The sequence below is a fragment of the Centruroides sculpturatus genome, unplaced genomic scaffold (assembly GCF_000671375.1).
Source record: "Centruroides sculpturatus isolate CEXI.00-Female unplaced genomic scaffold, Cexi_2.0 scaffold93, whole genome shotgun sequence".
NCBI classification, from domain to species: domain Eukaryota; kingdom Metazoa; phylum Arthropoda; class Arachnida; order Scorpiones; family Buthidae; genus Centruroides; species Centruroides sculpturatus.
In genome coordinates this window covers 205,316-223,991 of record NW_019384297.1, presented here as the reverse complement: position 1 = coordinate 223,991, position 18,676 = coordinate 205,316, and the positions used below count along the sequence as shown (strand labels likewise).

Genomic DNA, 18,676 nt, shown 5'->3' with positions numbered 1-18,676 from the left:
CGTGTGCAGTTTAAAAGCTAACACAGTTCCATTTCTTACTATCACTTTGGTTTTCTTCCAGAATATTTTGTAAAGTTTTAGACTTTAGATATATGTTTTTTTTTTATTGATAATGTTTGTTTCTAATACCGACTCTCTATAAAGTTTTCTTTATAGAGAGTCGGTATTAGAGAGGGAGGGAGAGAGAGGAAAACACTGTATTTTCTCAACAATTGATGGATGGATCGGTTGAAGCCTCATCTAGTTTACGTCTGTCAGCAAATTTTTTTTTATCCATTCTATCGTTTCTGTTTATCTTATTCCCTCGGCGTGTAGTAGTATTTTTGTTTTCTTGCTCTATCAACTCTGTATCCCCTTTAGTATCATTATCACCTGTAGCCAGAATGATTACTGTTTTTTTCCCCCTCCCTCTCCTTTACATCAAACTTAAACGTTAAATATTTGAAGTTTTTATATATTAATTAATAATTTCTTTCAGAAAAAGTTGATTTTACAAAATTTCCCCTCCTCTCTTCGGCGAAATAGCGGAACAGAACACGAACTTTTTTAAAATAATAATTTGTACATTATTAATTCCGCATTTTACTTTTTTTTTTTTGTTTGTTTTATTACGTAGAAAAGTCATATTCTGTACTGGTATAACACCTATAAGGATGTAATAAACTTAGAGAGTCGATAATTATATTCCAATTATCTTCGGTATATTTATGAATGAAGATCTGTCAATTGATGAAACCAGTTCGACGAGTATACACACTTAATTTTGCCCTCTTGGATTAAGAAAATGTAAAGTAATCTGTAAAAAAAATATATATATATATATGTACAACAGATTGTTTTACGTGACCTTTTCGTAATAAACGGACTTAATTGATCACGGAGATGAGAAAAATTAAGTACTAACCTCGAATAAATTGTGTAATACATAAAAATATTACTAACAAAATTGAACATGCACTGTAATAACTCGATTCACCAGGAAGCCATTATCTTACATGTTACTGCAACATAACAAATCAGGTTAGTCTTCATTTTACTGGAACACGTCAAGGTTAATTTTAGGCTTTTCCTTTTTGATCTCTTGACAATACAATAATACTTAAACACAATTAGAGAATCTGGCATAATCGTCTCTCTAATTGAATCTAAATTGTTTTAGGCCATCGTTTATTATAAATTATAANAATCTCTTCGTTTACGAGTAAAGTACATACATAGTGGAGATGTTTGAATAATCCGATAATATAAATTTTATGTTAGAATGTCTTTTATACATATATATAGGCCTATATAATTGAATTAAGTTATATTTAGATAAAGGTTTTTTTTTCTTTCTTTTTTTATTGATAAAATATTGAAGAAATTTAAATTTTATATCACTATTTCTTTAGGATTAATGGCATTCGAATGAATAAATATTTAGTAAGAAATTAGATTAATAGATTCAGTATTTATTTTTTTTTTATACATCATTTAATTAAAAATCTCATCATATTTGAAATTACAATAATTGATATGCATGCAGTGATGAGCCTTTTACAATTGTTTATTATTATTATTATTATTATATTCTTTTTTACAAAGCCACAAATATATAATTATATTTATATCATTCTTGTTATAAATATTTACACATATAAAGAAGAATTCTAAACAATAAAATATACATTACAGAAGAAAGAATTTCTTTTATATCTGAATATACTGTAAATGTTCCACATAAAGAATTATCATTCACACACGACGTTTAACTTTTTAAATATTTATTTTATTCAATAAACAATTAATAAAATATAGATATTTAAGTCGTTGTTTGTTGCTTAAGGCATTTTATATATGTATATATATATATATATAGTAACGCTAAAATCCAGATATGTCTATTATTACATTTTTAAAATTATTCGTAATTTATTTAAATTATTTTCATTATCATTTTATTTAATCACAGCAAATTTTAATGTAATTAATCTATAAATTTGTATTTTGTATTGAAAATTATGGTTATTTATTTATTTATTTTTTTTGAGCAAATTTTAATCATTTAACCATGGTGTATACGATATTTAATTGTTACAGAACAAAATACAAACTCTCACTTTTATGAAAAAATATTATCTATATATAATGTTTATCGTTATAACCGTGATAAAATAACTGTGGTACAGATATATTTTGAACTTAAATTTTACATTCCTTGAGCAGTTTACCATCACTTTTAAGTGCATTTATTTTTATTATTATTATTAATATACAATTGTGACTATATATTTATTATATCTAAGCATATTTCAGGCACAAATTACATTACTATTTACTACATATATTTTTTTTTTTATCCATAAAATCTCCAATCATTTTGATATTTACTTTTCCAAAAAATGTTAAAAAGTTTAAAGTTTTTTTCATTATTATTTATTTATTTATTTTTTCTGAAGTTTATGTATAAAATTTAGAATACAAGGCCCATAAATAATAGACCTTTAATTTATCTCTTCATACAATTTAGAGGCATCAAAAAAAGGCTTGTTTGGCGACGTTTGTTAATATTCAGCAATGCAAACTTACATAAGGGTTTTTTTCTTTATCGACTAATATCTAAATGAAATCTCTATTAAATTCTACTTCTATCTAATTACAGTATGTAACACTTTCCTTCGTCTCTCTCGTCGGTGCTATTTAATCTAGAAACGCTTATCTTTCGGCGTATTCCCAAACTCGACAAATTACCCAAAGAGCTTAATCTTCTACTTAAACGTCGCGATACTTTTCTCTCAGAAGGTTCGGGTAGAGCGGGTTGTTCCAAGTTCTTAGCCTGTTGCAACAGTTCGATAAACAGCTGGCTGACATTGATATTATACTTGGCACTTGTCTCTATATATTTACAGTTATTCATTCTTTCCGATACAGTCTGTTTGGCCGTTTCGTGACTCACTTGACGCTCTTCTACTAAATCGGATTTATTGCCAACCAAAATGATGGGAACTTTCGATCCTTAACCAAAAAAATAATAATAATGTGGATTAAATCAAATAATAGAATAGAAAATTTACTTATTAACACTATAGAAATATTTAATTAATATTGATATTTATATGGAATATTAATGGTTTTTAAAAAGGTGAGGTTTCGTTTGAACGTCTTTATTGATCCGTATTCGCACCTGCGCTGATATATTTGGCTACACACACACATTTCCTATAGATAATTTTATAGCGACTTCGATCGCCATAGTACGAAATTCGAAATATCCAACGACTAAAGAAAGGCTTATAACAATTCATACGAAGGAATAGTACCAATAGAAGGCACCTACAAAGGGCTTTAGTTGATGATCCCATATAATAGCAACGACCCACGGAAATTGTTATTTGGAAAAGAAATTTGTGAAATTCATGAATGTCTCTATAACAGAATTATATTATTAAGTCGTTTAATATTCGTGTTAAAAGATATGGTGTTACACGTTGATTCGGTTGCGTAACAAGTATTATCTATCTATATTTATTGAGCCGTGCGTGATATTTGCGAGGAAGATTATTAAGAGATTAACCAGAAAAGACTTAGTTGCCAGGATTAACTGTTAATGAAAGAATCGACTAGGTATTTCGTTCAGAGACAAACTGGAATATTTCTTTTCAGCTTTACAATTTCACATTAGAGGAGAAATCACTTAGAAATGCTTCTATCCGAAAGACCAATTGGGAAAATCTTCCATCCTACAGAAAACAGATTCCTCCTCTTCCAAATACCATTAGTCGAATGTTTTAATCTTATCTCTTGGTAAAAAAAAAAAAATAATACATTATATCGACTTTTGTAATATTTTTCTTGTAGAAATTCTATATATATTTTAAGGAATTGAAGATACTACTAAGCTCGAAGAGTTGCCTATCGATTACAAATTTTCTTACTAGATGCCAATCTTAATTTATTATAATTAATTACAATAATTCGATAACGTATTATCGTTAACGGACGTAAATTTATTTGTTCTCTCTTTATTTTACGGAAACATTACGGTCAAATTAAATCGTTAGTGTATAAATGAGCATCCGGAACAGCGTTAATCAGACGTCACATAGCAAAATTGATGTCATAGTTCCTCGAAATAGCATCGACATTTATTGTAATATTACCTGAGGGAGATCTTATATTTCGGATTGCTTCTTTTGTTTCTAAACGATATAAAGTTTTTTGCTTAAGACGAATTCTTTACAAAAACCTTCTTGTTTTTTTTTTTTAGCGGTCGAAAGGGACTTCATTAAACACGCCGCGTTAGTTAAAAACTTCAACCGTTTACTGTCATTTATATATATATATAGGCCTATATTTACACTGTAAACTTTTATGTACACGATATTATAACAAGTTCTATATAACTTAGCTGATAGAAATGAACATGAATGAGGTTCACTTAATCATATTCTTTATCGATTGTTTCCATTCCAATCTTCTTACGGTTAGATCAAACTAGTTTACGACATAGATTAAATATCTTAGAAATTTAATAATACAATTTTTTTTTTTCAACGATGAATATAGAAGAGAATTTGTGAAATGTTTCAACGTAATTTCGATCAGTTTGAAGAGCCTTCAAAAGAATTCAAACTTATGTGCGTGTGTGATTGATTAATTTGCCGCATTTTACTTAAATTCTTTACCATAATGCAAATGACGTTTTTGATTTTCAGACCAATCCAATACCGGAAACGGAAGTTATTAAGGTTTTTTCCCCCTCTCCCTCTCTTCAAGCGAATACATTCACAATTACAGCGAGTCTCATCTCATTCCAACGTGTAATGGAGAAAGTTGTATTGAGGCTATACTAGATTTTTATTACTTGTACGAGTATTTATAGTTTTATTAAACGTTTTACAATCAAGAAGTCCATACATTATATTAGAAATCAAATATCTTCTAAAGTTTACTATTGCTTTTATTACCAAATAGATCTCTATATACAAAGTTGTATTAGTAAAAATATTAAACAGTAAACATTGTTAACTTTAGTTATAACTACATTAAAATATTGTATTTAGATTTAAATACAATTGGTAACAAGAATCTATACTAAATACAGAGTTCATTTCTTAACAGCTAATTACAATATATAATTCATTACATATTGCCTATTTAAGAACATTTATAGCATGCATGCAAAAATTCATCTAAATATTTAGATTTAAATACAATTTTTATTAAGAATCTATTTTGAATTTATTTTTATCAACATTACATAAATTTTCAATATAAACGGATTAAGATCTCTTTTCTGAAGATTTGTTGTTAATTCCTTAGCCGTGAAGTGGCAGGAAATGAGTTATTGCTAATGGCTTTCATTTTGTATCATTCTTTAGGAGAACTAGATGACAAAATGAAGTGGCTAAAGAATTTCGAACGGCTGCTTGAGATACAAAGGAATATCGTATGGCCTNATTAAAAATAATAATAATATATGAATTTATTTTAATTCCAATTTAATATATATTTTTTTTTAAATTGCTTTTTAAAATGCTAATCTTTTGGATTAATTATTTTTTAATCCAGAAAGATTAAGAATTGAGACAGGGGGGAGGATATATAAATCGAAATTTTTACAAAATATATTCCGAATAAATAAATAAATATAAAAGATATCGAAAGTCAAAATTTGTTGTAATATTTAAGAATTTATAAATAAACGAATGAACTTTTAAGATGATATGAAATATTAATATTAATGTGTTCGGTAAAGAGACTTACCTCGATATTTCGTGATCAGTTCCCAAACGTGTACTGCTTCGTGGAACGATTGCAGATTGTCAACAGAATAAACTAAGACGAAACCCCTTCCCGATTTGATACTCAATTCTCTCATAGCTGGAAAGTTATGAGAACCAGCAGTGTCCACTATTTCTACTGTATGAAATATTCCATCTAGAAAATATATAAAATGTTTTTTTTTTTTTTTNTAAAATTGTATCATAAATGTTTTATAAATGGAAATTTTAGATTACGAATGTATTTTGTAAGCTATAGAGTTGTAATAATGTTATATCCATCTTGTAAGTCTAGTAATTACTCGTATCTAGTGTAGTAAAATCGGATCAAAAGCCACGTATCCTCGTATTAACTGCATTCGATATTAATTAAATTCTCAATATTTGGATATATCGAGTCAACATTGATAAATCTGCCGAAGTTAAATGATCATCAGATACGTAAATTAATTTTTCTAAAAATATTAAAGAATTTCCATAAATTTTCCCATTCTTTTCATCTTACATCATCGAATTTAACGAATTTAAATTATTTAAAAACACATATTTAAAAGTTAATTATATTTTGTTAATAGGTAATTAGAGAAGCATTAATATTCTGTAAATTTCGTAAATAAAGAATAAGAGATAATTGATTTACGGCCGTATTTACAATTAAGGATTAGGAATTAGTGTTAGAAGTTAACTAATTATCTTTTACTTTTAGTACGTGAAACGATTATTGGTTAACTTCTAACTCTAATTCTTGATCATTATCTTTAAAAATGGCCATTAAAAACATAGAAATAAATTTAAAAAATCAAGATTATTTTATGTTATTTATGTATAAAATTCATTTTTATAAGTCAAATAATTGATATTTTAAATACTTTTAACGTGTCTATTAATTACGTGTGCAGGTCTTTTCCACTGTTGTATTTTTGACACACCTTTAATTACCTGTACAATAGTTCGAGGACCCTCTGATATTGAAAAAAATAACTAAAATATTCTGAAAATATTCTCTAACTGATAGTTTATTCACACGACTAGTAAACAAGCTTATAAAACCAAATTCCATTATAATACTATAGTCAATTCTTCACCATTGTGTATAATGATGTACTTTTTGAGACTACACTTAAACTGTACACGTAATTAATGAACGGTTCCGTGTTATGATATAGAGTTTTAGCATTAGTATTAATATAATAGTTCCATATAGCATTAATGTAACCGTGTGTGTTGTTGTCATAATGCTGTACAGAACTACAGTATTGCATTAATACTAATATTCGGATGTTACGCTACAACTTTTATTATTGTTTATTAATTAGTAAATCGATTTATTTAAAACATTTTTCTATAATTTTAATTAATTTAATACATAACAATAATTACTTATTGTTGTATTGTTTTATATATATAAACAAATAAACAATTTAATGTATTAAATTGTTTATTTAATGTACAAACAATTGTTTGTTAAATTGTATTAACAAAAAAATAATAATAATAATTTAAAGATGTTTTTAAATTTATTTAGACACATAAATTGAATTTAAAATATTTAATTAATATTATTGATTCTTCGAACTTGTTTTTTATAAGGGGGTAATTAGTTTAAAACTTAAATTAATTTCTATCTGAATTAATTTTTAATTTAATAATAAGGAAAAGTGTATATTTTCCAAATATATCATTTTATAAATGTAGAAATTTTATAATTTTTCAATTACATTTTACCAGAAATCTTTAAATTTTTTTCAAAAATTTTCATTTTTAGTAAATTAATTTAAAGTATTTTTTAATGTGTTCCAATTTTTAATAGCGTTTTAACTTCTTTAACTGGTGATTAATAGATTAATTTATTCTTTTTAAATTTCCTTCTTCCTTTTTTTTTTTCTTTTTTCAATCTTTAATCTACTTGTATCGCTGCAAAATACTTTAACCCAAAATTATTAAATTTGTTGCTGACCTCTTTTAATAAAGGCCATTAATTTCAATTAGATTCTCTTAAAATAAAGTTTTACTTCGAATAATATAAAGAATTATATTAAGTGTTTTTTTTTTTTTTGTCATGTCTTCAATCTACTTTTGTAGAAGAAAAGAATCCTTAGAATTATTTTTTATGCTGATGAATAACTAAATCAATCGTTTGTTTCTAATTATAGTGCTAATTCCAGCAGGTGATTGATTATTAAGTCTATAAAAACCTTTAGTATTAAATTCTTTAAGGATCATATATTCTTCAGCATTTAATTATGAGATGATGATGATGATGAGGGTTTAAAGTATATATATATATTGAAGCAAAATTAAAAAAAAAAGTACGTGTTCGTGCTTACTAATCACTAATTAGTAATTACTAATACTTAAGCTAAGCGGTAGGAACAGGAAACTAATTTTAATTAGATAATAGTGGTAATTAATGCCTATATATATATATATATATATTTCGCTTTGACATTTACTACTTAACATCATTATTTAATGGATCTTTTGGTTTGTGGTATTTTTTTATTATTTTATTTTAAGTCGGTAACAGAGTTAAATTCAATAGATTTATTTATAGTAGAAGAAAATGTAACAACAACAACAAGAAAAAACAAAAAAATCACTGATCAAATTATATGTTAAAATAATTTTTTCTTTCTATATACTGTAAATATAATTAATTCACTTCCTAAATAAAACATTTATAGATTTAAGCGTTAATTCTATAGAGAATACAATTACTGTTTCATTTAGAACGCCTAAAAATGCTTAAATTATACATGTTTTTTTATTGTTTGAAAGGTGATTTTAACAAGATAATAAAGTGCTAATAATTTTTTTAAAAAAGAAAAGATCGGTTAGAAATTTATTAAAGTTTAAAATAACGAGAAAAATTCATATTGTGAAAAAGCTTGATTTATGTCCTCGTTAATCAGCTACTATAATAAATTAAACTTTCGAATAGATTAAATAAAAATGTAATCATGATTAAAGTTTGAAATAATAGCACTATTTAAATATTTATTCTAGAATATATTCTTTTTATTTTCGTGATAAAATTAATTTAGGTTTTATGGACCACAACCACAATCACCACCGAGTGTGATACAACAGGGGGGGTGCAATACATGCCAATAGGACACGCAAATACAAAGTCAATTTATGTTTTCGTTTGTAGAAATTTTCAATAATATTCTATAATATATTTAAAAGAAAAAAAAAAAAAAGGAATAAGAATTCTAAAAATATGAAATTGATTAATTGAAGATGAAAAATTTTCAAAATGGCAAAACTGGAGAAAAATTTCGACATTATTGATTTATTTTGACCTTCAACGAATTTTGAGACTATTTATGTAATAAAAACATGGTTATTTTATTAATAAATAAAGGAAAAAAATTATTTAATTTTTTTTTACCGATTTGGTGTATATTATTAATCTTCTAGTCACGTTCTTTCGTTCGATTTATAATTTACCTTAAAACAGATTTATATAGAAAATTACTGCCGTTAAACTTTATCGATAATTTAATGATATCCTGATAAATCGAGTTGTATTATTCAACCGATCCCATCGATTATACAAAGAGATATCTGTCCGAACGTAAAACATTGCAGGAGATCTTTTCCACAATTAAAAAAAAAAAAAAAAACAATGATAAACTTACCGGGTAATTGAATGGTGTGTCTGTAGTAATCTTCGACGGTAGGTTTATAAGTATTGGAAAAGAAACCTTCAAGAAATTGGACAACCAAAGAGGTTTTTCCTACTCCACCCGCTCCCAGCACCACTAATTTGTTTTCTCTCATGGGACCGACGAAACGATCTAGAGACGTGTCACGTGTCGTAGGAATTATACTCTAACGACATTTTTACATGGAGTAGACATGTTAGCATTGGATACTTCTTCACTCGTTAGTAAAGCGAGGCATTGTGCCGATTGCGCCCGCTGCACCAATGACACGGGTCTAGCTTGTCGGCTAATTCCAGTGAATAGTGGCGTTCAAATCGAATGAATGACGGCATTTCGCGCATGTTTCTTAGCAGTCACGTGGGGGGATGTGAGTGTTTCTAGTGTTATTTACATCGACCTCTAATATAATTATTCCGTCGAGACCTTATCAATACGTATAAGTAAAAAATTTTTAATTTTATTTGTCTACTTCTATTACATCTGTACTTGTTTTAATAATTGTTAAAGGCACGTGTCATCAAATACTTTGTTTTAGAAAGATATATCGTTTTTTTAAAAAATACTTTTAAAGATATTGAATATATCCTACAGGATCTTTATTTTACAGTTAAGTTATAATATCTATTTTCTAGAGTTATATAAGTAATATATTTACATATTTCATTATTTTTGTTAGAGGTTTATATGTTAAACATCGAATTTTATTCTCTTCGTTAACGTTTTTTCCCCCCCTTTATTCTATTGTAAACAGAAATATTTCTGCATTCGATCAGAATTTGTTTATATGAAAACAAGCAACATAAACGACAATTCGTTTGTTGTAATTAAAGTTGTTCCTTTAGAAAACAACAAACAGAACAAGCTCTTGATGAAATCAAAATTTTCCTTTCTTTTCTAACTAAAATCACATTCAAACAAGAATAATTTCACGAAAAACTTTTGTTTTATTCCAACTGAATTTGTTCCTTTTCTCAACGATAATAATTGATTTTGCTTCAAAATTTCCTTTATATATTTAAAAAAAAAAATCCATTTTATTGTTTCTTTTTTTAAATAATAAAATCTAAAGCAAAGTTTATTCTCGACTGTTTGTTTGTTTCGTAGAGAGAATTCGTGGTTAAAAAGAAATCCCTCCCTCCCGATCTTGTTCGACATTTCAAATACTTTTTGCTTCTTTATCAAAGATAAATCTTAAAATTAATTCGATTTTCTTTCTTTACAAATTAAGAAAAGCCCATGAAATTTATGGAAATATATCTAAATTATGTCGTGTTTAAATCAAAATCTAGGAGAGTAAACTTGATATATATGTTAATTATAGCGTTATTTAACTGTGTACAAAGGAAAAAAAAAATATATATATATATTATTATTATTATTATTATTATTATTACTATTAGAGGTTATTCTGTATACAGTTTTGTTCGACAAATCTTTCTACACTGTTTTATTAGCATACAGGGTGGTCCAAAAGTCACTTAACCGATTTAGTGATTCTTGAAATACGTTTCGGTTAACTGATTTTTTTGGGGGGGCTACAAATAACAGTAAATTGATAATGAATTTATTATGTAACGAGAATTTTTTTATTATTTTTGAAAATCTTAAATGAATTCTCGACTTTGTTTGACATTAATCTGAATTTATATTTCGACATCGGTGGTATAAAAGGAGAAATAAATCGAATTAAATCTTTTCCTTTCATCATCATTATGAAAAATCGTACGAAGTTCTTCTAGAAAACAAATTACTCCATGGTTTTTTTTTTAAATCCTTATTAATACCGAATAATATCAAAAATTCTTCGAGAAATTAGAAAATTAAAATAATAATAATAATAATTATAATTAGTTTATTTATTTATTTATTTATTTATTCATCAATAATTTCTTGGTGCTTAGCTTAAAATTAAAATATAATATTCGATAGAAAAATTAATATTTTATCAAGTTTCGATTGTTTTCTTTTATAAAAATTGATATTTGAAATGCATTAAACATTAATCTTCAAAAGGGGTTTTCTTTTATTATTATTATTTCGATGATTCTCAACATAATTTATCGAAAGAAGATTAAGGTTTATGAATTAAATATCAAATTTTTATTTTAAAAATATTATAGATTTTATTAATACTCAACTTTATTTTTAACTTTTTTTCAATTGTGAATCGTACAAATAGAAGTAATAAAAACTTTTTATTCATATTAAAAAAAATAGAGTTATTTAGTGGAAATTATGAGGGAAATGTTTATATAAAAAATAAAAATTCTATTAACTCGATATCACTGATTTTTATTTCTCTATCTTTTCTTATTTATCTTCTTTGCAGTTTTATTTTTCTATAAGGAAGAAGTCAACACCATAAGAGAACATCTGTATCTACAACTCGTCATCGATAAAATAAAATAACACTCTTCTATTAAAATACATTTAAAAACATCATTAAAAATCTCTCTAATTATCAATTAATACGTTAATTTAATTATTTATATTAATTTACATAGAGACGTTTTTTTAATTTTTTTTTCTTTAATATATTCGTTAATTCGAATTATCTACAGCGATAAAAATAAAATAAAATATTAATTAAATGAATTACCTTCTTTAAGCAATAAGGAAAATATCTGCCATTATTAAGTATTTTATTTGGAGGAAAGAGGAAAAAAAAATAATGGGTATTTAATTTTGTGTTAAATAAGGTAAGAATTAATGAGAAGAAAACAATTATCTTTTATAATTGATGCTGTAATATAGCATTATCTAGAAAATCCATATAAAATAACAAATCTTAACTAGTTAAATTAATAATTATACTATTAAACTTTTACAGTCTATTGTTAGAAAAATTAACACCTCCATCAAAGAGGTCAGAATGATTTATTTATTTATTTATTTATTTATTCACTAACTTAACGATTATATCTTTTAATTAACGTTATTGCAACTTTTTAAAGTCAATTTTATTTTATTTTTCTACAATTTAATAAATAAAACTCTGTGTAATTAAACTGTAAATGCGCTCTATTCCTTATGATGAAGTAAAGGGCATTAAATAATGATTTTTTTTTTTTAATCGTCAAGTGCTTCTGGATGAAATAATAACACCTAGTAAGTTATTAGTGAATATCGTTCAGTGTCATTGATAAATCTGAAGTTATCACTAAGTACTCCTTGATGGAGCATTAATGGGATAGACTGCTCTTCGGGAAATATCCTGTAGATTCTATTCGATATCATTAATATTCTTCCGTATTCATCAACATTGATATAATAATGTTTTTAATATATCATCACTGACTAAATTGTTAGGCGTGCATTATGTATTAATAATAATAATAATAATCATTTGTTTTAATGACCGGTAAATACGTTTACTCGAATTGTTACGGATAATCGAGTGCTCTATCATAACGCCATCTGTGAATATCGTTTTTAAGTTATAGAAATATCTTAAAAGTGTAGAAAAAAATATTTTAAATGTTTCTTTATAAGTTAATTACTTTCGAGGTTAAATTGTGTGTAAATACTATACAGTACACTAATTAATAATATGTATTCTATAGTCTAACACGTAACTGTATAATAAATATAAAATAAATACAGTAAAACCTTGTAACAACACCCACTGACTTTAAAAAAAATGGCCGCCGTTTTGTTGGAAGTTTGACTGTATTTGATCAATTTACNAATTAAGGGAACAATTAGAAAGGAATGGCAACAATGATTCTGACACATGATACAGTATCAATGGGTCATATATCAGGATCCGAACCAGTTATGGAGGACAAATATTGACGATACTCCACCTGACGAGCGGTCACGAAACTATATTTTTTCCTTTCTTTCTAATGATAATCTCTTCCCAGCTGTGAATAAATAAAAAAAAACAATAGAAAAATTCTCTTTCGTATTTGATTTATGTGTAAATAAATTGTAGAATTCGTACTTTTGAATAGAGTATGTTCTTTAAAGGTATCAATAGAGCCATTTATACATTGCGTGACATTATCTCGTACACGACAATTACTTTAAGATTCTATTAAACACCTTTAAGCATTCTCTGATCAATAAATATTTTATTAGAACTTAATCAATGTTGATTAAACCACTAATAATAAGGTTAATATTTTTATAATCATATTGTTCTTATGAGAATTATTTACGATCATAATAAACGATAAATTTTATGGGATTATTATTATTATTTTTTAATCATCATTATCTACATTATTAGAAGATAAAATTTAATACAAGAAAGAGGATTATTAGAAAAATATTATTAATTAAAAGACTATTTTTATATATTCTTATTGTCGTAAAAGGAAACGACAATCCAGGAAATTAAAAATAAAAAAAAAGAAAAGAAATTAATCATCCTCGGTTAAATGACTTTAACCATTTTCAAGCTTTAAATAATAGGAAGCATCTTGATCCAAATCAAATTAATTATATTCTTAATGATGAAAGGGGGGAGATTCGAAAGTTAAAAGAAGCAAACGTCTCGTTAATCAGTACACACGATGACATTGCTTCAGAGTATCGAACGAGTCAACGAAGGAAGGTCGTACTTCATCATCATCAATCAAATTATGAAGTATACCAATAAATATTAGAAACTTTATATTTTGCATTTAATTTTTGAATTTAAAAACTTGTTTCTGTTCAATCAATCACTGAATGAGAATGTCATCCACCATTCTGAATTCGTTTTATTTGTATAGATTAGATTACGTATCAGTTCGATTTTAGAAGTGATATATAATTCAATGTTTATATTAATTGTACTAGTTAACTCGTTTAGACTCAGTCAAGTTTATTTTACTAATTTCCAAGGATATTATTCTATGCACCAAGTTAGTTAAAGCTACAGCCTACGTTGTGTCTCTGAAATGTCTGGCAAAACTTTTGATATAAGATCTACCAAGGGTAGATATTTCTCGAGAGGATATCCTATGGTAAACTGGCCCTATAGAGGATATCCTATGGTAAACACATAAAACCGCTTTCATCTCTATTGAACCTCTAAGTAACTTAAACTTACATCAACGCTGAGAACGTTCCTAATTAAAGCTCTAAAAGTGTAGGAGCTTTCAGACATTCGGCCAGGTACGATCTCATGTTGGCTCAGATCTTTTGCGTATTGCCTTCCTAATACATGGCAATACGTGGTACAACGAGTATTCCACCCATTCGCTGAGCAGCATTGGATCTCTCCGTGTTGAATCATACGCATTCTATCTTTTATTGTTTCCTTTGTACTGGAAATTTAAGGTAAATTTCCAGCACAAAGGCTTATTAAGAGGATAAACATTTGCTTCTCGGTTGGAACAATATTCATAGCTGGGGATTCAAACACCTTTCTCTAATTATAACACGTGTAATACTACTCTTGGTACAACAAATGAAGATAGCAAAGATATTTTGTAAATCTTTTAGTGTGGTACTACAACAGAATACAGTATAACTCTGGCAATTCTGGAGCAACATAGGATACTTTAAGTAACGAACATGATTCTTATCAACCAAAATTCATTTTTTATGCAACATAGACAACAGAATGATAATTATGTTAAATACTCTCGAAAATGATTTTCTGTAAGGGTCCCAAATTATCTTTATATTTGGATTTGCTAAAAATATCCTTTTAGGGTGCATTTTGGAGTTATAAAAAGACACGAATTCACTGGCTATTACGTTATCATAACATGCACCTATTCCGCGACTATCTGTCGTATAGGGATGCCATACAGCGATTTGAGTGATACACATGATATTAAATTTACAGCATGACAAACCACAACTCCTTCGGCACATTTCATGGACTGATGAGGCACCGTTTTCCCGGAATGGAAGTTACAATATACATCACTGGTCAAAGCGTGCTTCATCAAGTGCACTTTACCCTAAATGTCTGGTGTGGAATTTGGGTTAAGCAGCTTCTCGGTCTCAGATTCATGGATGGCACCCTGAATAGTAACCGATATCTGAACATCTTAAACACGAAGGTGGACGAGTGGCTCGATGATTTGCCATTGGCACAACTACACGCCAATTCATTCTCAGTTCGTAAGTGGCTAGCAGAATAGTTTGGCAATCGCTGGATAGGCCATCAATTGACTTGACCTCAGGATTTTTTCTGTGGGACACCTAAAAGCATTGATGTGTGATACATATCTAGTAGTGCCGCGTGATGTTGGCTAACTGGAGAGATTTGAAACTGTGACACTGGGAATGCTACGTGCCATCCATAGCTACGGTCGACCATCTACATCAATGATGAACACCTTTTTCTGGATGCGGTCTTCAAGTGAAATTCGTATGCTTCCGGCGAAACTTTCAAGTTTTAAGCCCGACGAGTACTAATATACTCCTCAATCGCCAGTACACTATGTATTAAAATAATATATGCAAACCGGTCAAGTTTACTTTGAACGTTCTTTGTCATGAACATCAGCTTAATTAGAGTTGCATAAGACCTCGAGGCAGAAAACAGGAAAAACAAAATTACGTTACCAAAGCACTAGGAACCAAATATTATAACTTTACAAGCTGAAGACTGATCTACATCTTTGTATTGCCGCTGAAGGCGATCGTTTTGAACACATTCTTTAACAAAATAAAGGATTACTTTTCTGTATCAATTTCTACAATGTCGTCTTTATCCTTTACAGTCAAATAATATTTATATGTTATACTAAATCCTCTTAAATTGATATCCTTCGGTTATCTTAGTGCTAGAACAAAGCAAGCACCAAATGCATACACTCGTGTTATACTGGAAAGATATCTTTTGTCTCTGAATAGATATTGAAGTGGACATAAAGACCTTCATCACGTATAATAAAAATATTAATTAACCACAACCAGACGTTACTAGTTTATGATGTAAAGTTATATAGAGGCCCTCAATCTTCTATACCTAGGAACCTCGAAAGATTTTAATCCATCACTGTCTATCTATGTTTTATATACATTATTCATATTTTTAATATAATTTTATAACCAGAACACACGAAATTTCTCGACTAAAAATGTAATTTATTTAATCTTCAATTATTATTTTACAAACTAAAATTATATTTATTATACATTTAAAGGTGTATCTTTCAATAATTAAACAACTTCACTTTTAATATTATAATAATTACCATTATATGTAAACAATTTTAAATTCGATTTTAATATACTTTACTGAATAAATTAAATTCGAATTTATTTAATAAATAGTAAAATAAATTATATTATTTATCAAGTTTAAACGAAGATAGAACAAATTAAACATTACCAGAATGTTAATTAAGTAATCTCTATTTAGATATATTTTAAGTACTGTTTTTATACTTTTTAATGGTATCAAAACATAAAGATAGAGAAGAACATAAGTTATATAGTTCGCTCCTTCTATTTATTTTTGACTATTTCTTATTCTTTTATCTTATTTTCCATTAAAATTTTTCGAGTATTTACAGATTGTAAAATACTATATTTTTCGATGTAGAACATATAAAAAGAATTTAATATTGCTTTTATAGAATAATAGTGATTACTTGTGGGTCAAAATAAAAGTTTTTCAACTAGTTTTAAAGTCGTCATCTATTGCAATTGTCAATAACGTTGGATCTATTTTATGGGGGGTTTATAACGTATCTTTTATCGGTATTTTTCAGGCGATTCTTGCAGTCTACCCTGTGTTTTTATTTTCTTTTCAGTTTTCCAAATAACACATGTTCTATTGACAAAAGAGATGCTGCAATAGTTCTTTTTTTTTTTACTTGCCTATTTTGCCCTTTTGGTGGTGTGCCCTCAAGGCGAAAAGAGTTAAATATATATATATATATATAGATTTATAGAAACAATCTTCAATTTCATTTTAATATTTACAATATTTAATTCCAGTATATAAAATTTCTAAAGGTACTTAAAGTTAATAAAGATCCCTAGAGTTATATATATCTTATTAATTTATGATGTAAAATGATATAGAAGGGTTCCCAATCTTCTTCTCTGCTTTGGGGATTTGGATAGAGAATTAATTAGGGTATTAACATATTAATTATCAAGTAAGAATATCAAAAACAATAATAATAAGTGGCATAAAATTTATTTAATTCATTCAACAATTAAAGTATATACATTAATTATTTATGCAAAGGCTTTTAATAATAACCTTAGGGATTGGTGTAGTAGCAGTTTTCTCCATTGAAGAAGATACGCACAAGTAACAATTTATGACATTCAATTATTTTATTGTTCGAAGTATTATCTCGACTGTCAGTAGTAAGTATTTGCCATAAAGATATTTTTCTTTTTTTACATTCGTGCAATTAATTTTATAATTTTGCTTAAAGAAGTGTATTTGAAATTTCAATTAATTATGGAATTAAACTCTTATTTGTACTTTAAAAAAAAAATAATAATAAAATTTTATGTAAAGATAGTTTTAAACAATAACACTAGATGGCAGCAAAGACACTAAAAAACACACCAGATCAAGGCCAATAGCGAGGTTGCGGCCGAAGTTTTCATCTGTAAAACGTGAACGTCGAACGTCGAGCGCCTTTTAAGTAAGAGGCGCTCGACGTTCGACGTTCACGTTTTACAGATGAAAACTTCGGCCGCAACCTCTCTAATAGCTTAACTAGGGAACCGGGGAACATTATTACGCTTATTACCATTACCTTTCCAAATAAATAAATGAATTAAAGCCACATGCTTCAATATTATATTTATATAAGTAAAACTAACATGTAAGAATCGATATTGTGCATTAAAAACAGTTTATTGTTCGTATCACCGTTGGGTAGTGGACGATGGTGTATACTTTACGGTCCTATTGTCTTTTCCCATTCGACTCTAGGCTATTAACTATTAAAAGCTTTATTTTTATTATCCCGCATAAAAATTATTTAATATCACTTTTATCTTAATACAAAGAAAGAGATCTGGGAAATGTCTCCAAACATCAAATAAACCGATATTTTACATCCGGATGAAAATTAATAAAGAAACAATAAATAAAAAAATTAAATAAAAAATAACACTGTTTATCGCAGCGATGGAGTCTTTATTAAGGTTCAGAAGTGACATAAAGGGGACGATGACAATGGGACATTGTTGGGTCAACAAAGATGGTTTGCGGATATGCGAGTTGTTATCGATTAATACGGCGATAAAAAAAAAAAGGATAAAGAAATGATACTGTACCAGAATAACAATATCGAAAGAGTAATTAGTTTTCTATTT

The 18,676-nt window shown here is 27.2% G+C and overlaps 1 protein-coding gene across 1 annotated transcript; it reads right to left on the bottom strand.

Moving 5' to 3' along the window:
- Positions 1–1,675: 1,675 nt before the first annotated feature.
- LOC111627087 (ras-related protein Rap-1b-like) lies at positions 1,676–9,779 on the bottom strand. The gene is made up of 3 exons (XM_023370677.1): positions 9,407–9,779; positions 5,746–5,919; positions 1,676–2,994 (listed from the first exon to the last, which is right to left on the bottom strand). Exons 1-3 carry the CDS (start codon positions 9,546–9,548, stop codon positions 2,636–2,638), a joined length of 675 nt encoding a protein of 224 aa, XP_023226445.1. The 5' UTR covers positions 9,549–9,779; the 3' UTR covers positions 1,676–2,635.
- Between the last annotated feature and the right edge of the window lie 8,897 nt (positions 9,780–18,676).